General features: G+C 38.4%; 1 protein-coding gene across 3 annotated transcripts in view; it reads left to right on the top strand.

The window, feature by feature from the left end:
• The window catches only part of HTT (huntingtin), a 79,169-nt gene that overhangs the window by 31,309 nt on the left and 24,514 nt on the right, over positions 1-23,346 (top strand). For all 3 annotated transcript variants that reach the window (XM_083833003.1, XM_083833002.1, XM_083833004.1), the window contains 17 exons: positions 1,028-1,179; positions 3,001-3,203; positions 4,358-4,484; positions 5,202-5,329; positions 6,158-6,268; positions 6,838-6,915; positions 7,549-7,772; positions 8,358-8,436; positions 8,570-8,731; positions 9,656-9,711; positions 10,474-10,622; positions 11,171-11,307; positions 13,274-13,390; positions 15,703-15,825; positions 16,426-16,664; positions 18,758-18,900; positions 22,502-22,709. In XM_083833003.1, coding sequence (XP_083689129.1) covers positions 1,028-1,179; positions 3,001-3,203; positions 4,358-4,484; positions 5,202-5,329; positions 6,158-6,268; positions 6,838-6,915; positions 7,549-7,772; positions 8,358-8,436; positions 8,570-8,731; positions 9,656-9,711; positions 10,474-10,622; positions 11,171-11,307; positions 13,274-13,390; positions 15,703-15,825; positions 16,426-16,664; positions 18,758-18,900; positions 22,502-22,709 — 2,436 coding nt within the window. The remainder of the gene's footprint in view (positions 1-1,027; positions 1,180-3,000; positions 3,204-4,357; positions 4,485-5,201; positions 5,330-6,157; positions 6,269-6,837; positions 6,916-7,548; positions 7,773-8,357; positions 8,437-8,569; positions 8,732-9,655; positions 9,712-10,473; positions 10,623-11,170; positions 11,308-13,273; positions 13,391-15,702; positions 15,826-16,425; positions 16,665-18,757; positions 18,901-22,501; positions 22,710-23,346) is intronic.

Here is a 23,346-nt window from a genome sequence, read left to right as displayed (position 1 = left end):
TGTGAGCATTCATAGTACCAGATAACTAGAAGCCTGAACTGCTACCTTATGTGAGACATGAGAATGCTACCAAAATTCCTTTCTCTTGAAGTATCGGTTTTCCAGTGGTTAAGCAGCCATTGGAGCTGCTGCATTCCACCTATGTACAACTCAGCGTGGATTAATTCATGGGTTTCTAACTGTATGTAAAGTAAGCAACACTTGCACATTAAAATACATTTCTTAATGGAGTGCACTGTAACTGATAGGGTAGCTTTGTCAAAAGAATAGCTAAGTTTAGTGTACCTCTTATTTTATGAAATTGTTCTAATTGTATTAAACTTGAGCCACTAGATTAAAAGACTTCGGAATTAAAAAAAAATAAATCTAAAAGAAACCTTTTTTTCAGAAGTTGCATAAAGTCTTTTCCTGAGAGAAAGTTAGTAGCATTATGCAAGTCTTACATGTTTGAAATCATGTATATGATTCACGTAGTATTCTGGCAAACATATTTTGGTGAACAGTGCCTGATCTTTTTGAAACTTGGTTTGTGTGGGGCAGTCTGATTTTAAAACTATCGTAAAGAAAAATATGGAAGGTAGCAGCAAATTACAGACTTGGATAGAGCCCGCCCATAAATCTAGATGATTTGATGGATTACATTGATTATATTCTTGCCACTTTGCAAAGTAACAAGATACTATTTTAGTGCTACAGTTTGTCTCCCATCCCTACTATGAATATTAGCAAGTCCTTTAACTGGTGATGTTTCAGGACCCGTAGCAGTTTGCAAGTAACTTCTGTTTTTCAGTAGATGTCACTAGCAGCTTTGATACTTGGTTTAAAAAAAAAAAAAGCAATAGCTCTTCAAGAATACAAAGTGTTGTCAGATTTCTGCTGCAAAGGTGGTTTTTTTAAACTACTCATATGTTAAATGTATAGCTCTGTAGTACTGATTTTTGTTTTCAGATTACTAGTCTAACTATTAGTGTTCTTGAGACTTTAAACTTCTCAAAGAGGTCATAACATTCCAAAATTATATTTCCAGTGTATCCCAGCCAAATCCTTCAGATGAATCTCAGAAGGGCTGCGCTATTGGAATGGCCGGCATGGTTCTCTCTCTTCTTTCATCAGCATGGTTCCCACTGGACCTTTCTGCCCATCAGGATGCTTTAATTTTGACTGGAAATTTGCTTGCAGGTAAGGCAGAGCAGAAACTTATAGGGACTTGTATCTAGAAGTTTGAAACATTTTTGGAAAGGAGGCTTTGTTTTGGCTGAACAGCTAAGTTTCATTCACAGCTGCTAGCTAGAAATGTAGGTTGGTTTCTGTTTCCTTGAGAACCAGTACAGCTACTGGGATGTTGTCATCTCTTCCCATTTGTCTGTACGCTCTTCTGTAAGTTGAAAGTTCTAGCTCTGTTTTGTAAGGGCTTTAATTTTTTTCACTGTTTTTTAGAAGCTCTGAGGGTCTTCAAGGCAGGAGATCAGGGTGTAGCAAAGAAAAATGAAAGCCTTCTGCACTGCAAGAACTTCACGTATTTTCAGGTTTAGAATGATCTTTTCAAGGTTACATCAGAATTGCACAGGGTTCTCTACTGCTATTGCTTATAGCTTTATTAATAGTGATTGGATAGTGTGTATTTAGCAAATTTGTAGGCTGTACTAGTTTGCAGTTGTTGTTGGCATTTTAAGTGACAGACTTGGATGTTTAGAATATCTTAACAAATTGGAAATGTTTTCTGAAAACAGACATGCAGTTTCCTAATAAGGGCACTCAGAAATGTGTTGACAACTCCCCAGACCTAGAGCTACTACAGAATAGGGAATAATTGGCTAAATACTAGTACTGCATAACAAATTGTACTGTTACACAAATTAAATGGCTTCGTATCTCTTCACACACATGTATGAAAGCAGAGACATAAAAGCAAAGAAAACATTTTTGCTGCATTAATCACTTAAGGGTATAGAACTTGAGCTGCTTACCAAGCATTCTCAAGTGTTCTTGCAGAAACCTGTTTTATTTGTAAGAATATTGAAGCCCTGTAGAAGGTTGTGGAGGTGAAACTGTCTTTGAGAGTATTTCAAGCAGTCTTTCAAACTATGTTGGATTTGTACAGATGTAGTTGACTGTGTTATTGAGCAGAATGAACAGGTGACCTCGTGGTTCCTTCTGTTTTTTGTTGTTCTATGTGGAAGCAAGGCCTACACATGTTAGATGAGTTAACATTTGACACATGCATCTTGGGTTTTTCTTGGGCTCCTTCTCAAGGAGAAAGGAGAAGAAAGCTCTCTGTGGAGAGACTCATCCAGGGGTCACATAGCTGACAAGTGTTTTGCCACTTATTTATTGATTTATAAATCCGTTTCTTTTGATTTGAGCTACTAAACTAAACCAGTGCAGTTTTGATACTTCAGTTTCATGCTTTGCTACATGTGCTATACATTTAGTTCCCAAATTCTGTTGCTTTTGGATAGATTTATTATGAGACCGGATGGAAATGTATCAGTGTATAATCATATAAGTGCACCTGGAAACAGCTGCTTCTGTTGTTCTCATGAAACACTGCTTTAGAATATCACTCCTAGTAGATAGGAAGCTACTTGTAGCTAGCTGTAGTTCTACCTTTTTTTTTTTGTCGGTTTCTTTTTTGGTTGTTCTAGTGTTTGCATGGCTCTTGACCTTACTCTTCTCCTTCTATGATAGAGGAAAGAATCTTTTATAAAGAGGAATTCTGTTTTCTTAGGTTTCATCACTCTTGGCTAAATCAAGCCATTTAGATACTACCTTGAAGTTGCAAATTTCCACTAATTGCCAGAGGGAATGTCTAGTATGCTTATTGCAGGCTGGGTGAAAAGAACTAATATTTTTGTAGTTACTTAAAACTATGCTCATACTGCTATTTTTAAAAACTTAGGCTTTCCTTTTCTTTTTGAATTACTGTTCATAGAGATTATAACCATATTTAATTGCAAGCTTTATTTTCTTTTGCTTTAATTCATGTGATTCCTATTGCAGCAAGCGCTCCCAAGTGCTTAAAGAATCCCTGGAGTGGTGAAGAAGATTCAAACCAAGGTGCTACAAAACAGGAGGAACCGTGGCCGGCTCTGGCAGATCGAACTCTTGTTACTTTGGTAGAACAGCTCTTCTCTCATCTGCTGAAGGTCATTAATATTTGTGCCCATGTAATGGATGATGTTGCTCCTGGCCCAGCAGTAAAGGTATGTATTAAAAATAAATAAAATTGCATGACTTAAATATCATTGTGATACAGATCAGTTGAAGGCTCTGCATTTCAGAGTTGATACCGGCAGCTATCTAATGCCTTTCTCGTGTGATGGTTTCACACCGGTAGGCAGCTAAACTCCACCATGTTGCTCACTCCCCCTCCTCGAAAGTACAGGGGTAAAAAAGCCCAAGAGTTGAGATGAGGACAGGGAGGTCACTCACCAATAACTGTCATGGGCAAAACAGAGTCAGCATAGAGAGATCATAGTATCTTTTTGCCTAATAACATAGTAGATCAATGAGAACTAAAAGAAAACGAAAACCACCTTCTTATCCACCCTCTTCTACTTCCTCCCCCCACATAGTGCAGGGAAGTGGGGAATGGGGGCTGCAGCCAGTCCATAATGCTTCATCTCTACTGCTCCTTCAAATTTACTCTCTGCCCTTGCTCTAACAGGGAGTCCCTCCCACAGGATGCCGTCCTTCCCAAACTGATCCTGCAGGGGCTGCCCACAGGCAGCAGCTCTTCAAGAACTGCTCCCACACGGCTCCGTACCACGGGGTCCATCCCCCAGGAGCAAACTGCTCCAGCACGGGTCCCCCACGGGCGGCAGCTCCCCCCAGACCCCTGCTCCTGCGTGGGCTCCTCTCCACGGGCTGCAGCTCCGGCCCGGGGCCTGTTCCTGCGGGGGCTCTCCATGGGCCGCAGCCTCCTCCAGGCCACATCCACCTGCTCCACCGGGGGCTCCTCCATGGGTTGCAGCGTGGAGATCTGCTCCGTGTGGGACCCATGGGCTGCAGGGGGACAGCCTGCTCCACCAGGGGCCTCTCCACAGGCCGCAGGGGAACTTCTGCTGCATGCCTGGAGCACCTCTTGCTCTCTTCCTTTATCTGGAATCAAAGGAACCTTCAGTCATTGAGCCCTATTTCTATCTGGCTTATGCTAAAGTTGAGAAGAAAATTAGAGAGAATATATTATTCTTCCTTTTCACCAAGGAAATCCATGTCATAAACTTAAAAGTGGAGACATTTTGATTTAATTGACAGTCAAATAAAGAGGACTTTAAAGAAAGTGAATATGCTTGTATTTCTATAGAAGAAAAGCTACTTTTACATACAAAATTAACAAAACTTATTTTAATTCTAGGCAGCATTACCTTCTCTCACAAACCCACCTTCTCTTAGTCCAATTCGGAGGAAGGGGAAAGAGAGGGAGCCTGTAGAGCAGGCTTCTGTGCCAATGAGCCCTAAGAAGGGTGGTGAAACTAGTCCAGGTAGGTACACGTACTTACATGGGGACAGGAGGTGGGAGGGTTAATAGGAGTATAGTTACACCATAGAGAGTAGAAAGAATCAAGTAACTTGTTTTTTGAAATCCTAGATCGAAAGGCTGACTGGCTTACTGTCAGTTACGTCAGTACTGTCCCAAAGTTCAAGTTCTTTTCAGTATTGAATTGCAGGAAAGACAACTATGGTGGGGGTAGATCTTTGTGTGTGCTTTTAAATGAAAAGTGGCTGTACTGTTTAGAGCAGGTTGGTTCTGAATCTTTCCTCACTTTTTTTTTCTGAATCCACTCACCTATTGACTGTGAAGTAATTTTTGCATGCGTTACAGTTAAAGAAATTAAAGTTGCTTTGTGGTTTTTGGCAGGAGCAGCTCATGTTGCTCTTGGAAACAAGATTATGAAGCTTTCACATTTTTTCTTTCTTATTTATGAATGAAGGAAATAGGTATTAATTCTCTTCTGTAAATTGTACTTGGTCTTCAGCAATAAGCTTTCAGGGTAAAATTGCCTCATAGGATGTTTTTTTAGAATGCTAGTACACTTTCTAGTTGTACGGTGTGTTTTTGCAATTTCAAAATGTGCATTCAGATCCAAAAATTTCTGCTGTTAATTTGGACTTTTTATCTGAAAATTGGGTATGTAAAATAAAATTACATGTCATGAGCACTGTAGAAAAAATGTGTTAATATATTACGTATCTCTAAGCTACTAGGCAAACTGATGCTAGTGGGCCTGTTCCAACAAGTAAATCATCTTCAGTAGGAAGCTTTTATCATCTTCCATCATATCTGAAGTTATACGATGTCTTGAAAGCGACTCATGCTAATTATAAGGTACTGTATGACATCACTTGGTTGAATAAAATGTAGTTGGGCAATCACTTTGTTTCCTTTAAAAATGACTCTGCTGAGGCAGTAACCCTACCTGTTCTGTTAGTAAATTTAAAAAAAAAACACCAACAGGTAGAATGTTTCCATGGACTTAAACTGTAGCACGAGATTAACCTCTGAGAAGCTCAAACTGTCCAAAGTTTGTGTTGTTTTGAGGATCTCATTTGCCTGATTGTGTAAGCAGTGTATTCATCTCCTAAAACAGAATCAAATTAAAAAAACCTACCACCAAAAAACATCCGAAAACCTGATCGGCATTGTCACCATATTGCTTGGTTCTCTGCTGTCACTACTGCTCATACTAAGTGATCCTTCACTGGCTTGGTAGTGCCAAATGGATCACAATGTCTTATTTTTTCAACAGTTTATTCCAGGATGGGTAAGTTTTTGTTTTTTTTTTCCTCATTAGCGCAGGTAATAAAAGATGCATTCCATAAGGGCTTAGTGTTCTGATTTGTACACTTTAGGAGGGATGTATTCTTAAACACCTACTGTGTTTCTGAGAAATACATTATCTCTCGTCCATTACTTGTCAATATCCTAGACCTTCCTACTGCAACTGCCTTAAGCTAGAAGATCCATTTTTATTTTCAGTCAAAATGAAGTCCTGCCATTCCAGCAATTCACGAGGGAATTTGTCAGTGGTGTTGATGAAATACACCAAAATTTTAGACAGAAGACCATTTCGTCTCAGTACCTGTTTCTTTCTGCAATTTCTATCTCCTTTTCTAGTAACTATTAAGAAAAAGATTGTTTTACTTCTGTGACCAGGTTACTTTGGATCTCCAAAACAGTAATGAAAAGTTTGGATGCTTCCTGAGGTCTGCCTTAGATGTTCTGTCACAAATCTTGGAACTTGCAACTCTTCAAGACATTGGAAAGGTACAAGATGTGTTTGGTTTTTGCTTGTTTATTTGCCATTAAGTTGTCCAATATTTGTGGTCCTTACCAGGAAAAAACAAGTATCATGAATTTAAAAATTGTTGAGATAGTAGTCCTAGTTGTGTTGCCGGGTTGGGTGTAAAATACTAAAGCAGATTTTCAGGGTTACATTGCTGCTTTTGAAAACAGGAGTAACTTTCTACTGTTTATATTTCATGTGAAGATTTTTCCCACCAAAATGATTTCCCTTCAGTCATTTTCACTGTATCAATACATCTAAATATACTCATGTTAAATATGCAAGATGTTAGAAAGCAGCCATTCTCCTTTCCTTTCTTGTGTCTTGGTATTTTCTCTCCTCGACTGTGGTGGTACGCATTGTGTTATTTCAAGGCATTCAAGGCAAATCTTGCGTTCATATTTCTTTACCTATTTTCACCGTATCCCTTAAATTAGTGTAGCTCTTACACAGTAAACATAAAAAAAGTGCTATTGTCCAGTTTTCATATTAATGCTTTTATATAATTAAGAAAAATGCAATTAAGTGACTTATTTTTCTCCTTTTCTAGTGTGTGGAAGAAATTTTGGGATATCTGAAATCATGTTTCAACAGAGAACCAACTATGGCCACAGTCTGTGTACAGCAGGTAAGGAGGTAATTTTTTTTTGTTGTAAGACTAACCCTCATGTCCTGTGCATATCAATTAGATACCGATTATGACCATTCTTTTTAGGGAAGCAGTGTTAGGAAATTGTGGAGCAAACAGTGTGTTTTCTTTAATTTTTATGATTTACTCTAAAACTTGATACTGTCTGAATAACTAGTTTCTCGAACTGCTTCCGACTCAAATAATTACTTGAACGCTAAAAAAACAAGTTTGTTTCCTACCTTCCCAAATTTGTTCTGTAGCTAGTTAACTGTATGATAAGACTTGGAAAGCGAAGGGCTATTTTACTGATAGGTTTCTTGCAGGCTTCTGGTTAAGCATCTGTCTTCAAGACACCGAAGTTTCGCTTTGGTGGGAGGACGGCTTTAGTAGACTGCTGTGAGTTGTCACAGATGGGAATGCTTCAGTTGCAAAAATGATATCTTTTTGGCTGAAGTGTGGATTGTTTCTTTAATTCTCCCAGCTTTTTTTCTGTTGTCTTGTATTTGACTACATGACCCTCAGTTTATACTTTGTTTGTGATGACCTATCCTCTTTCGTTCTTTGGGAGGATGAGGAGTCAAGTTTTGTGAAGTCCTAAAACATTTTTTTTTTCCCAATTTTCTTCTCTAGTTACTGAAAACATTATTTGGGACAAATCTGGCTTCTCAGTGCGATGGCTTGTCTTCAAACACGAGCAAAGCTCAAGGCAAAGCTCAGCGCTTAGGTTCTTCCAATCTGAGACCTGGTCTCTATCACTATTGCTTCATGGCACCGTATACACATTTTACACAGGCGCTTGCTGATGCTAGTCTGAGGAACATGGTTCAGGCTGAGCAGGAACACGATGCTTCAGGGTAACTTCTCTTATGTATTCTCTTATGATATAATGTTGACTTGAACTAGAATAAAATCTTTTTATTGTTTTTCCTAAATGCAAGTATCGTAACGGAGCTAAGTAATTTGCAATTACAGTATTGTGTATTATTTATTGTAGATTTGAGAAAAGTATTTTTCTTGGTATTAGAGTCCCAAATGTAGCACTATTGATTAATCACCACTGTGTTTTCAAAATCAAAGTTGAAGCATTAAAATGGATATCACTTAAAATTATTATGCTTTTTTGAAAAAAATAGTTTTGAATGCAAATATTTCATTAATTTGCTAATTGTAGCAAATAGTCAATAGCCTTAAAGGAAAGGCAGAATAATGACCAAATTACATCAGAAATTCTGTCTTTACAAGATGTTTATTGTCCACAGATCAACATTGTCTGATCAAAGTGTATTGTAGGTTGTTTCTAGTGCTCTTTTCTTTTACTAAGATGCTTGAAGCAGTCAAGTAGATGAAAACTGGCATCAGGTAAAAGAATATGCTTCTAAGACTGCTTATTTATACCTCCATTTTCTTAGAGTATGTTTTTTTGTTGTTTTACATCACAGATGGTTTGATGTGCTGCAGAAAGTTTCTACGCAGCTGAAAACTAGCATTAGCAGTGCAGCAAAACACCGTGCTGATAAGGTACTCATATCTTTATAGTCCTTTTAAAAGACCTGCATGTTACATTTAAAACTTTTCCTCCTTTTAAAAAGTAATTTCTTTTTGAATGAGACCTGTTCAGATGTTAGATTACTTTAAAATCTTTCTGTTACAGAATGCTATTCACAATCACATTCGTTTATTTGAACCCCTTGTCATAAAAGCATTGAAACAATACACTACGACAACATCGGTACAGCTGCAGAGACAAGTTTTAGACTTGCTTGCTCAACTGGTTCAGCTACGAGTTAACTACTGTCTTCTGGATTCAGATCAGGTTGGTACCTTGCTATTTCTGCAAATTTGTGATACAAGGTCTCACTAGCAGGCTAAATATTTACAGCAAATACTTTTACCACAATCCACTCGTAATATAGCTGAAAACAAAGACAAAAAGGAGGGTGGGACTCAGTTCCCCCACCAAACACAAGGAACTTTGGATTCTTGGTTTCCTGTTGCATATAATTACTTAAACTCTGCAACAACTGTTCATCAAATTGACTTTAGGAATAAGATAATGTGCACAATACAACCAGTATTGTATTTACAATCAGAAAACAAATACCCTTCTAGATTAAAGAGTATGGACTTAAGCATGACTGGTAGTGAGCATTGTGGTAGACAAGCATTCAATTTTAATGGCAAGGGGGAAGCTGGTGGCAAATTCAGTAGTCTGTGTGGTTGTCCATATAAAAAGTAAATCTGTAACAAAACTTAAGTGTGTTATTCACTACAGTATTTTCAGGTTTATAGACCACAAGATGCAACTGTTGACTTTTCTGTAAATTGATACGCAGTAAATCTTTTCAGCACATGAATACTGGGGATTTTATATTGGATCTGAGTTAGGCTTTTTGATTGATTCCTGGCTTCTTGGCTGTAATGCCTCAAATAGCACGTTACGTGAGCAAGAAAGGAAGTTATATTATTAAATATGTAGACACATTTGCTGCTAAAATAGAACACAAATTCATGCAAACTGTAATAAGCTACAACATCAAGATTCTCAAGATCTTCTGTAACTCTAGAGGGAATGCTCCATAACATATCAGAGTGAGCTATAAGTATAAATGATTTTCAGTGCATGTCTTTTCTTTGTCACCTTCTGAAACACTGACTTTTGTAATTCTGTCAAAACAATTTTGGATGGTAATTAATGTTTCTGTTGTGTACTTTTTTTAATGCTTTATTCTCTCTTCAGGTGTTTATTGGATTTGTGCTAAAGCAGTTTGAATACATTGAAGTCGGACAGTTCAGGTATGAAATTAGCAAAGATCCTTTGAACAAGTGAGAGTTTACTACTGTCTTATTCTGAAGTATGTAGGGATTAGTTTTGCTATTTTTTTTTATTCATGAGGAAGGGAGTGTTACATACCAGGCAACATGTTTGTATATTTTCTGGATCTAATGGTAGCCCTTTCAGAAGATTTAGGTTCCTTGTGGTTGAACAAGTTGGGAAGTTGGACATAAGTAGAATTAAACTGTGTTGTGCTGTTTCTCAAATTGGTATTTTAAAAGTATTTCTTTGGGAAATCCACCAAAGGTTTACGTTGAGGAATCAACTCTTGTTAGGATTCAGCTGCTGAAGGGAGAGCTATTGTGGATTCAGTGTGAATCCATTTTGTATTCTGAGCAACTGCTATGTATTTTATAGTACCTAACGCATCATAAGCAATGCGATGGAATTTTTGTCAGCTATTTCTGTTTTTCTCACTCTTGAATTTGTATGAAAGGTTAATTTTGTTTTGCTCTGTGGGGTCTCCTACAGAAATATTACTTTGCATCATGTACATTAAATAATACGTTATAATGTTAGTAACTGTGAGCAATGGTCAGAAGTTGAAAGAAATGAAATCCCTTCAGAAAATGGTAGTAAAGGATGGGGCACAAATTACAAAACACTGTATGAAAGCAGAAGAATGCATTCTTTAAAAAAATAAATAGTGGAAACAGGTTCATTTCTACTGAACAGAGTTGTGCAATTCAAACTTGACATTTTTGGTTTTTTTCTGTTTTCAGGGAGTCTGAAGCAATTATTCCTAATATCTTTTTTTTTCTGGTGTTGCTGTCTTACGAGCGGTATCATTCCAAACAGATCATTGGAATTCCTAAGATCATTCAGCTGTGTGATGGAATCATGGCCAGTGGGAGGAAAGCTGTTACACATGGTAACTTAAAAAAAAAAAAAAAAAGTGAGAGGGATAGTTCAGCAATAAAGTATAACTGCTGTTCTAAGGTATAGAAAAGTGGCATCGTAACGATTGTTCCAGAAAACACTAGCTTATAAATTTCTAATACCTTAAATAAGTTTCATTTAACTTTTCCATGAAGTTTATTGTACCCTGTTAACATTAGTCCACAGTGCAGCAGTATTTTAAAGGCTTTGATGTTGACGTTTAGTCCCCTTTCTGTTCTCTCCACTTTGAGCCTTTAAGCAGAAGAATCTGTCCTGTACTTGCTAGGGATTCTGCTGAGGAACTTTTTTGAAAAGTATCGCTTAGCTCTGTGAGAAGGAACAAGTGTGTACATAATATAAACTTTGTTCTACTAGAAGTAAAAAGACATCTCTGTGTGGGAAGTTTTTCTTTCCAGGGATGGGAAAAACATTTAAACAAAAAGAGCAGTTTTCTTTTAGTAGCTGAATTGTTAGAACAATAAAATAGTGTTCAAGAATGACTTCTGTCATGCTAAAACAAAGAAAAACTTGTCGTTTTAGCAATACCAGCTCTGCAGCCCATCGTTCATGATCTCTTTGTGTTAAGAGGGACGAATAAAGCTGATGCTGGAAAAGAGTTGGAAACACAAAAGGAGGTGGTAGTGTCAATGCTGCTGAGACTTATTCAGTACCATCAGGTAAAAGAGGACAGTGTTTCTGTTTATGCTCTGTAAAAGGGTAATGTTGACTGCTAAAAATTCTTCAGGCAATATTAATAATTTTCTACACAAATCTTGAATATCTGGCCTCTGTGTGTGATCTTTCTGTGTATGGAGAGAGTTCAAAGGTTTTGGTGGTAGGGGAAAGCTTCTGCAGTACAAATCAGTTATTACAAGTTAAATAATATGTCTGTTGCACCTTACAGGCAAGCCTAGGTAACAAAAGTACTGAAAAGCTTCAGTAAGGATCATGATCCTGGTTGTGTTGCAGATTGACTAAACAGAAGGTTAAGAGAAGAGTTGTAGTAAATTAGGAACCAAGAAACTCAAAAGAATTGGGGGGAAGGGGAAGAGGTAACATGCTGTTTAGAAATAATTTAAGTGTTGCTGTGCAATAGCAATAACTTCAATAACATTTCAAAAAACTATTTGAATAAGGTAATGAGAATGGTAGCTACACGGTTATCAATTACCCCTTTGCCCCAGATCTCACAGATATGGAAAACATGTTTATATCATGTAGGAGTGTAAGAATGACTTTCATCAACACACTTTGTTTGAAAGAAAAACATAAAGGTAATTTTAAGAGAAGTGACATAATTAACATGGGAGCTTATTGCTTTTTCAGGCGATTAACAAACTTAACATGCTTTTCCTTTCATCATGTGAAAATGCAATTCTAGCGTATGCTAATGTAAGCAATGCATTTTCTGAGAATAGCTGGAAAAAAGACAGTACATCTTGTCAAAATAATTTGTTAGAACTGCATGTTCAGATTGGAATCATTTTGTGTATCCACATTTTCTTTTGAATTTGTAGTTTTATAATCATAAAATGACTAATGTAACTATATGAAATGACACTCTAGACACATGATGTAAAATAGTGAATAACTTTGTGTTACATAAGGTACTGTAATTGCTAGCAGATCCTCTTCTGACACACTTAACCTATTAAAGACCACCCATGCAATGCTCTTCATCCCACACCATCCCTTTTGTAGTTCTTATTCTGTCCTTTTTTGCTCATGCAGTGTATATAAGCTAACCCCAGGCAGTTCTATTGTTCCGCTATGTCAGGGACATTCTGCAGTGGTGTTCCTGTAACTTGAGAAGCTCCAAGAACTACAACCTTTATCTTTTATTTTTTCCTTTTACAACTGTAGCTACCATCTATGGAGCTGGAGAATGGAGAGTTAAAGTAATTCGACCCAGAATTGCTTCTATCTCCTTTCTCATGAGAAAGCTCTTTGGGAAGAAAGTCGTCTGGTGATTTTTTTATTTATTTTTTGATTGTCTGTTTCTCATTCTGAACTGCTTGACTTTCCTTTAGAAGTGCTCCATCTAACTAGTTTTCAGAACCAGCTTCTTCTTTCCCACTTCCCAGTCCATATATTAACCTTCCTGCCTGCTAATGTCTTTGACCTGACTATCCTGGAAAGTACGGTCTCCATAACCCTCAAGTCAGTAACACATTCGGCTACTGAACATGATCCTTGCTGTTGGTGTCCTCCATTAAAGACTCTTTTATAAACTTTTACATGATGTATAAAAAAAATGATGTATCCCAGGTGAATGAGCTTAATAAGAAAGAGTATACATATGGGAAAATGCACTCAGATATTCTTTTTTCCCGTTGACTAGTGTTTTGACAAATGCAGTTTAAGAAGGACCAAGAAAGCATTTTATTTCTGGTTTCTAAAAGTAACTGAAAAAATCTTCAAAAATAAGAAATAACAATAATAAAAAAAAAGTCACAACTAAGAACAAACTTTTAACCCGAAAATGGAATTTTAAAATATTGTATGGCTTCTCATGTGAATTTTCTTTTCTTGTTGCTTTTTGGCAAATGCATGAAGTGGTTATTTTTTTTTCCCGTTGCAGTATTACTTGAATGTTTTCTGATAGTATGGGTGTTTACTTGCATTCTTTTGGACTTTCCTCAGGTGCTGGAAATGTTCATCTTAGTGTTGCAGCAGTGTCATAAAGAAAATGAAGACAAATGGAAAAGATTGTCCCGGCAAATAGCTGACATTATTCTCCCAATGCTTGCAAAACAACAGGTTGCTATGTGCATTTTTTAATTTATAAACACCTATAATAATTACTATAACAAATTATTGTAATAATGGCTTTGGGTAATGGGATTTCTATATTTTCTTTAAGGTGTAGCCACCATATCTGGAAAAATAATTACTGTAGGATAAGCTAAGCCTTTGAAGTGATGCAGGTCATATTTTAAATACACAAAGTATGTGCGGTATCTTCTAGGCTGTTCCCAGATAAAGCTCATTCTATTTTTCTTATGTACACAATTGTGTCTTGCTCAGAGCGCTTCCTAATGTTGTGAAGATTCTCCTGTTTTTTTTCATAACTGCAGTGGGTCTAACTGCATTTTTTGTAGTGAGGAGAATGAAATAACATCACCCAAAACTGCGTTTATAAATCACAGAATTGCAGAATGGTTGAGGCAAAAATGGACTTCTAGAGATTGTCTTCTCAAAGCAGGGTCGTCTGGAGCAGGCTGCTTATGACCACGTCTAGTCAAATTTTGACAGTCTCCAAGGATGGAGCCTCCATTACCTGTCTGGGCAATCTCTTCCAGTGTTTGAGTATCCTCACAGGAAGGAGAAAAAAATACAGGAGGGAAGGGAGGGAGTTGTATTTAAATGGAGGTTTCCTGTATTTCAACTTCTGCCCGTTTCTTCTCCTCCTGGCGCTGAGTACTACTGACAAGACTCTAGCTTTGTCTTGTCTTCCTGCCCCTGGCCAGATATTTGTACATACTGGTAAGATCATAGAATTATAGAATGACTCGGGTTGGAAGGGACCTCAAAGATTATCTAGTTCCAGCCCCCTGCTGTAGGCAGGGATGCTACCTGCTAGATCAGGTTGCCCAGGCCTCGTCCAGCTTGGCCTTGAGCACCCCCAGGGATGGGGCATCCACAACTTCTCTGGGCAACCTGGTCCAGTGTCTCACCACCCTCTGAGTGAAGCATTTCCTCCTAATTTCTAATCTGAATCTCCCCTCTTTCAGTTTAAAACCATTCCCCCTTCTCCTTATCTGACTGAGCAAAGAGTTGCTCTCCATGTTTCTTATAAGCCTCCTTCAAGTACTGGAAGGCTCCAGTGGGGTCCCCCTGGAGCCTTCTCTTCTCTAGGCCGAACAGCCCTAGCTCTCTCAGCCTTTCTTTGTAAGAGAGGTGCTCCAGCCCCTTGATCATCTTTATGGCCGTCCTCTGGACCCATTTGAACAGCTCAGCATCCCCCTGAGCCTTCTCCAGGCTGAACGGTCTTATCTGTCTCAGCATCTACTTGTATGACAGGTGCTCCAAGCTCTTAATCATTTGTGTGGCTTTCTCCTGGGCTTGTTCCAGCGTGTGTGTGTGTGTTACTGGGGAGCCCAGAAATGGACTGTAGATTGAGGATAGACCCTTTGTATCTGGGGAGAAGAGTCTACTTGCTTAAGGAAAAGGATTGTCTGTACTGCTCCCTAAGCAACAGAATGCTTGTCTTACTGTACAACTTTGTTTGAAGTAATTATTTCTAATTCCAGGGCACAAAGTAAAACGAATGAAATTGTGCCCTTAATATGTTCTTCAGTCTTTGATGCCAGATTCTCCCCTCCTATGAGGAGGTTGCATGGTGGGCGAGAGTAGGCTATATGGAGGATTAGACAGCAGTTTTTGAGGGAAGCTGAAATACTGGCAAACTGAAGTTGCCTTTGTTTTGTATGAATCTGTGCATGTGCTCAACTATCAAATTAGGCTGGCAAGATAGGGTCATCCAGATAAAGTCCAGTCCTTAGCTTTTTGCAATCAATTGTTTCATAATTTAACTAAAAAACTGATCAAGTCAGGCTTGATCCTTACTAATCCTGCCTCTGTTGCTGCAGTGTAATTCAGTTGTAGCCATTCACTTCTCTGATTAGGACTTTTTTTTTCCTCCTGGTTGTCATCTTAAGCTTATTCATGACCAAAGCATTCAGTTATTCCTTTGTCACCACTGCTGTCTATAATACGCCTGCTAGGATGTGCAGGGAAGAGAAAAGTTTTTAAGTTTTATGACAATCAGTCTTTTTGTCTCATTTTCTGAATCTGGCATATTTTTCCTAAAATAAATAAATAAGCGATACGTATGTTGAATTTTGTGGGATAGATTTTTGTCTGTGTTCTCAAGCCTCCTATGTAGGAAGGCCTGGGATGAAACTTTCATTTACTTTTCGTAGATCTTATTGCTCTAAATTTTGTGCTGTAAAGGGCAGCCTTATCATGTACAGATTGTTATAGAAATGTTTAAAACATGAAATGGTAATTTTGTGTTGCATTTACGTGTGGTGGTAGTTATAAATTAGTCTTGTGGTTTTCTTTTACAGATGCATATAGATTCTCATGATGCCCTTGGAGTATTGAACACTTTGTTTGAAATTTTGGCTCCTTCTTCCCTTCGCCCTGTGGACATGCTTTTAAGGAGTATGTTTGTTACCCCTAAAACAATGGTAAGCAAGTGGGAACCTGTTAAAACACACAAAGTTTTTCTAGAGTAGTAGTAAAAGTGGTTGCTTCAAGAGAAGAGGGAATCTTGTGTCCTTCATGCCAAATGAAAGAGCATGTATTTCTATTTCTTATTTTGCAACGTGGTATTGGAAGTACCTGAAGCAGAACTTAGGAAAGAATTCATTAGAATTAACAAGATTTACTGTCTATAGCATTTTATACAGAACTGTTCTACTTTTGGATTATTTACCTTCTTTTTGTTTCTCTACCTTCCTGATCCTAAAAATACATGCAGTTATGCTAAATTCTAGATTGCAATTTATTAGGTAAATCACATTTTTCTTATGCAAGTACTAGTACTATTTTGATAGTAGAGATTGTTAATGTCTTTGGAGACTTGCTTTAGGAAGGCTGAATATATTCCTATGTTGTGTTGAATGCTTTTGAAGTTGAACATTTTAATTAGCTGTTGCATAAAATTAGACATGAGAATGGAGCAAGCAGCAAAAAGCTCTTGTGTTCAGGTCTTCAAAATGATGTTCTCCTGGCAATGGTCAAGCTTATTCACTCTAACCATCTGCATTGTTTGGTTTGTTTGTTAGGCATCAGTGAGCACTGTTCAGCTATGGATTTCTGGAATTTTAGCTATCCTTAGAGTTCTGATTTCACAGTCCACAGAAGACATAGTTCTATCCCGTATTCAGGAGCTTTCTTTCTCGCCATACTTGATTTCGTGTCAAGCAATTAACAGACTGAGACGTGGAGAAAATAATGTATCCACACCAGAGGATCGTGCTGAGGTTAAACAGGCTAAATATCTGCCTGAAGAGACATTTTCTAGGTATGTTGTCTTGAATAACTTCAGTGTAAGACTAAGATTTCTGAAAAGTCACAAATATATTAACAGTTCTGTGCATGCACATATGTTGCATATCTGATGGAAATAAAATCTCTTAAGTTGATATACGGGAGGAGGGTGTGTGGAGGAGGGAATAACGAGTTGAACAGCAAAGAAAGGAGATGAGTTTTTAGTAGGGACTTCGCACTGTTCCAGTGTCTCTTCTCAAGCCAAGTGAAAGACCTACTGGAGTCATTACGATGGATGAATCCCGGTGTTATTAAAATCATCTCCAAGCTTTAACTTTAATCCTTTCCATCGTCTCTCTGTGGGGCCTGAAAGATGAATCATACCCACAGCAGAAGCCTGTGTTCTGTACTAGAATCTTGGCAGCAAATAGATACAAATTAATTAAGTTAGTCCTGCTCTTTATTTTCTTCTTTTTAAGAACTAGCTTTGTCTAGTTAGCTTCCCATGCTGAAGCTCTCCAAGAATGACTGTTAGGCAAAATGAAAGATGGAGAGATGGTGATCGTATTCTGTTGACACAGTGTTTGTCATTAAGACAATTATGTCTTAATGTGGTGGGAAGCATTTGAAATAGCTATTTGTTTAAGAAACTAAAAACTTTTTACTCAAGTATGGAATTTCAGATAAAAAGAAAATTCTGGTTCTTATTGAGCTTACTGGTGGGGGTGATGGATAGAAGGAAAAAGGGCATCTGGACTCCCTTAATATGACCTTATGTCCAACCAGAGTAGGTCGAGGAATGATTATGGCCAGGAGCAAACATTGCTTATTGCAGACACCCGTTTTTGGTGTTCTGTTTTGATTTTTTTTTTTTTAAACTTGGTGTGGTGGTTTTACCCTGCGGGGCAGCTAAGTTCCATCACGACCACTCTTTTGCTCTAACAGGGAGTCCCTCCCATGGGATGCTGTCCTTCCCAAACTGATCCTGCAGGGGCTGCCCACAGGCAGCAGCTCTTCAAGAACTGCTCCAATATGGGTCCATACCATGGGGTTATCCATGAGGAGCAAACTGCTCCAGCACGGGTCCCACAGGGGCAGCAGCTCCCCCCAGACCCCCTGCTCCTGTGTGGGCTCCTCTCCACGGGCTGCAGCTCCGGCCCGGGGCCTGCTCCTGCGGGGGCTCCCCATGGGCCGCAGCCTTCTCCAGGCCACATCTACCTGCTCCACCTGGGGCTCCTCCATGGGCTGCAGCATGGAGATCTGCTCCATGTGGGACCCGTGAGCTGCAGGGGGACAGCCTGCTCCACCAGGGGCCTCTCCACAGGCTGCAGGGGAGCCTCTGCTCTGTGCCTGGAGCCCCTCCTGCCCTCTTTGTGCACTGACCTTGGGGGCTGCAGGGCAGGTTCTCACTCCTCTCTCCCAGCTGCTGTTGCATAGCAGGTTTTCCATTTTAAGTCTGCTCTCACAGAGGCACAACCAGCGTTGCTCATTGACTTAGCTCTGGTCAGCAGCGGGTCCCCTTTGGAGCTGGCTGGAGCTGACTTTTCTCTACCACAGGGCAGCTCTTGAGCTCTTCTCACAGAGTCCACTCCTGTAGCCCCCCGTCACCACCAAACCCTTGCCCCATAAACCCAATAAACCCGGCTAGAGGTTTGATAACGGAATCCATGTTGTAGAGAGTAAATGTGGATAAATGAGGCTGCCAGCAGCTCGATTCCTGAGACTTACTGAGCTACCCTCAGCTGAGCTGCAGTAACTGTCAGGGTGTATTTTTTTTTTAGCTGATTGCAAATCACTATAAAGACACCATGTCATTTTCAGTGTTTGCTGTGTGAGTGAGGTGGGCTGTTGTATGCATGCTATCACTTATGACTTCAGCTAATTAGTAAGTAACACGGTTCTGTTATGTAATTATTGAATTTCTTATCTGTCCATAGCAATAGCATCTTGTTTGTTTGGGGCCAACCTGTTATACAGTGTTTAATTTAGCATTTTCTTTAGGATAAATGCACAAGGATTTTTTATCTTGGTTTTAAATGTACTGAGTTTTGTTGGCAAACAGAACCTTATTCTGAAAGATGTTGCAGTGATGGTTTTCCTGTTGATTGTATGCATGCTTTTTTCAAGGTTCTTATTACAACTGGTTGGTATTCTACTGGAAGATATTGTCACCAAACAGTTGAAAGTGGATATGAATGAGCAGCAGCATACTTTCTACTGCCAGGAGTTGGGCACGCTGCTTATGTGCTTAATACACATCTTCAAATCAGGTAATACTTGAAACAATGCCTTGTGTTGTTGTTTGCAGTGAGGTAATTTTGAATTCTGAGACAATTGTTGAATGAGTAGGTGCTTAAGGCATTCCATATATAAAGAACCTCCAAAAGTATAAAGAACCTCCAAAATTTTGTGCTTATGAGCAGGTCCCATTTTTCATATTCCTTCTCTGTATACAAAAAAATGCAACTGGTGACTTTTCATCTTTTCCTTGACCGAAGGTAGCAGCAGAACTTCTAGTGTTGCCATCTATTACAGATCAGCCTAATTCACTGGCTTCTCCTTACGTCTCCTTTTTTCTTTATGAAGTGGCCTGAACCACCCCATTTTCTGGCTGTCAGTCCTTCCAGTCTGCCTGGTCTTCTAAAGGAGCAAACTGGAATATGATGTCATTCCCCGCTAAGTTAGGCAGATCTTTCAGTCTAGAATTTCTTGTGTTGCTGAAATTCTGTGACATATTCCTTCCCGTATTCTAATTCTCAGAAAGTTCTTTACCTCCCTTCCTTGATGAAATACTCTTTTTAAAGTGTTAGGAACCATATGAGTCTGCCTTGTTCTGTTGGAATTTTCAGAGTTTTAAATGTGCCTATTTTGGCTGTTTGACTTGAGGCTTCTCTCAGACTTTTATACTTTCCTGTTAGGTCCGGCTCTGTCTAATTGTTCCAAAAGTTGCTGTAGACCAGGATCTGTCAGGAATAGTTATCCCAGAACAGCTGCTCCTGTGTACCTCCCTGGATGAAATTAGATGGCCTCATTCCTAATACAGAGTGGAAGCTAAGAGACTTGTAGGATGAGACCTTTTGCTCTTTCTTCGTAGTTTACAGCTTACAACACTTACAGTGTTCACCTGATGCCCTGTCGAAGGAAATCACAGCTTTGTGTTACAGCTTCTGAATAGTGTTGTACACAGATCTCGATACTTCCGTAAATATCTACAAACGTGCTTTTGTTGTTAATATACTTGCAAGGTGAAAAAACAGGGAGTTCTGTGTATCTTGCTTCAGCTTGTTGACATGAGTAGATCTTCACTGAGAAGAAAGCTTACACCATTTTCCTTTCAAACCTTTGGATAAATTTTCTTTTGTCCTCTTCTGAGAAAGATTTTGAGTGCTGCAGTAGAGAGTTAGAGTATACTTGGATGCCTTGGAAAGAGATCCTGTTTACTAAATAGTCTACAATCTTTCCCAAACTGTAAGAGCAGGGTTATATTTAAACATGATAAATGTTTTCTCTTGGTTAAAGTCTTTTAAGAGAGCATTTTCTAATCTGTGTCACTTAAAATAATAGTGGTGTTATTTCATTTAACTCTTTCAGTGGCATGCTTTTTCTTTTTGTTTCCAAAACATATTCTGCCTTAAAGTGGCTGGTAATATTCTGGAGGGCAAATGTATTGCTAACTACTGTTCTTGATAACTCTGGCACTCTAGACAACCTCATCATCTCTCCAGTGGCTTATTACTGGTACTTTCTGTTGCCATATTTTCCACTCTAGCACCATAAATTTCTTGCTAAGTTTTCTGTTTGTTGGTAAAAGGTATAAAGCATCTCTCCTGACCACATTCCTTGAAAGACTTTGCACCTTTTGCTTGGTCGAGAATATTAGTTTGAGTTCTTCATGTTGTCCATACAGCTGACATCATCACTTTGTTGCAGATCTTGGATTATAGTAGTTGGCTGCAACTTAAAAGGTGTTGGCACAAATCCCTGATCGTTCATAGGCTTCCTTGGATGTTGCACAAATCACTGCGTTCTACAGGCCCGTCTGTAAAATGGGAGTTACGATCCTTCCCTACTTAGATGTGAATAACAAAAAAGGGAATACTAAATACCTCCGTTAATACAAACACAGAATCATGTTAAATGTTTCAACGCCCTCTAATTTTTTCTTTCCAAGCTCCTCCCATGGAGTTCAGTTATAAACTCCTTTCTTGGTGAAAAGCTTTGTTCTGGTCCTGTCATTGCTACCAGCTGCTTCTTGCAGCTCTGAATGTAGTGAGTGATCACTCTTATTTTTCCATGTGCTTGCTACTATTGTAGTTACTGTTTAAGTACTGTAACAGGCACATGTGTATCATTAACTGCTGTTAACTGAGAAATATTTGAAATGCAGATTATAACAAATAGCCTATGCCAAAGTGATTTGGAGTAAATGTTTAAATGGGAATGAGCCAGGACCAATGAAATTAGAAAATCAAGCTGGTGATTGAAATCAGGGAAGTGGGTACTTCAGCAGTAGGAGCTGGCTATAAAGGAAAGGGAAGGCTCAGCTACTTCTGTACAAACTGGCTTCCAAGCTGCACTAGTTCTTGCCAAAAAATTATGTAGAAACTTTCGTGCAAAATTAAAATTAAATATTAAAATATTTATGCAAAGCACCAGGATACGTGTGTTGCATGATCATTAGAAATGGATTTAATCTAATACTACAAATCCACTCTAAGTACTAATCGTATTGTGGTTACCTTATGCGGTGTTAGAGTAGAAGTAGTGTTGTTCAGACATATGAGCTGTATCTTCATGTCTTAGCATTTTCTTTCAGGTTTAGGCTTAGGTTTAATTAAGTGCCTGATTTTGTACTACTTGGCTGTTGTTCAGTTAAAGACTTTCTAATTTTATTTCTCTTTAAGTTATATCCTGCTAACTACAGCTGCACCTTATTTTGACTTGTGTTTGGGAACATAGACTACGGTCTTCTCTCATTTTTAACTGCTATTGGATCCACTACTTGGATGTCTTGTCTTATCTTCTCACTCATTATAGTTTTTCTCAGAATGTAAGCATTGCTGACTGCTGTATATGCAATTATAAGAAGCTACCGTATTAGAAATCAAAATTTCCAGTGTGCTACTTTGAAGTACAATAGAAATAAAAAGTGTATGGATAAAGTGAAGTCGTCATATAACTTCAGACAACTTTGTCTCCATTTTCCTTCTTTTCCCTTCCTTCCTTTGGTATATGAATAAAGAAGTATCAAGTCAGAAAGCAAAATTCAGCTTCTGTGTTAAGAGTTCAGTATGCAGGGCAGTGACTTTTCATCACTTTAAAAGAAGTACTTTTTATACTTCAGAATTTGGATGGAAGGTTGAAAGTTGAGTTTCAAATAAATATATTTGGGAACTCCTCAGCTGATGTAGGAAACTTGTAAGTGATCTTCCTTAATGTGTGCAATAGTAGTTTTAGCATGGTGTTTATTTAGGATTTCTGTGTTTTACTTTATAAAGAAAAAATATCCTGGTCTGTAATTGAAAACCTTTACCAAATTTAAAAGTATGTGTTAGATAAACCTTTTGATGTATGACAGATAAAAAGTTGACTATACGTTTCACTACATTTATAGTCTTATCTAAAGCATTGTTTCGGACTGGGAGTTGGTTACTGCTGGTTCATACACTGCCCTTGGGCAAACTGCATGACCTGCCTTACAATTCTGTTTAAAAAACAAAATCAACAACAACAATGCAGAGTACACCTTCTTTTCAGGAATGGTACTGGCTTATGAAACAGCTTTTCTCTTCTCAGGGTGCCCTAAAAATTTTGAAACTTCAGAATTCAGACAAGAGTATAGTTACTCTAATATGCTTTTATTCTTTTCAGGGATGTTCAGAAGAATCACAGCTGCAGCCACCAGGCTTTTTACAGGAGATGGATCCGATGGTAGTTTCTACACCCTTGAAAGCTTGAGTGACCTTGTTCAGTCCATGATTCCCACACATCCTTCCTTAGTTCTTCTCTGGTGTCAGATCCTGCTTCTTGTCAATTACACCAACTACAACTGGTGGTCAGAAGTGCATCAAACTCCAAAGTAAGATTTTTTGATCCCTAAAAATAGTAGCATGTCTCTTGATTGTATTTGGTACAACTGTATAAAAAAAAACACAAACTAGTTTTTAATCTGCTAAGCTTGTCAACTGTTGAATAGTACTACCTAGATTCTGAGATAGGTAGTTCTGCGTTTATTTTGTACATATGTGTATTTACATACTGTCTGTTCTGGCAGTATGTCTTTCGAACTAAGGAAGTGCATCCTGTGTTCAGTTGTTCCTCAAAAGATCCGTCAGGGAACCTCTACGCTTTGAAGGCTATAAAACTCCCATCTGTGTAAAATTCCTATCTGTATACTTTAATTATGGAAATAGCTGTAACAAAATATTCAATATAGCAGGTTTCATGCCTCTATGGAGACTTCTTATTTCACCTTCTAGCAGATATCATCTGCACTGGCTGATTATACGCTGATGTGTTTATGTAAGTGTGTCTGATCAGTAAGTTCAAGGTACATCTGTCATCTCTGTCAGTTGGTCCAGCACTAAATGTTAAAACATACTGTCAGCACTGTGCTGATTCATTATAAAGTGACATTAGTAGTAATGTCACTTAACATGAGTTGCCTGATATTCAGAAATCTTGTCTAAAATTGTGAACTTTTGGTGTGAGGTTGG

Source organism: Anser anser (genome assembly GCF_964211835.1).
Source record: "Anser anser genome assembly, chromosome: 4".
NCBI lineage: Eukaryota > Metazoa > Chordata > Aves > Anseriformes > Anatidae > Anser > Anser anser.
Note: the sequence above shows the minus strand (reverse complement) of the source record. Positions and strands in the feature narration are given on the sequence as shown.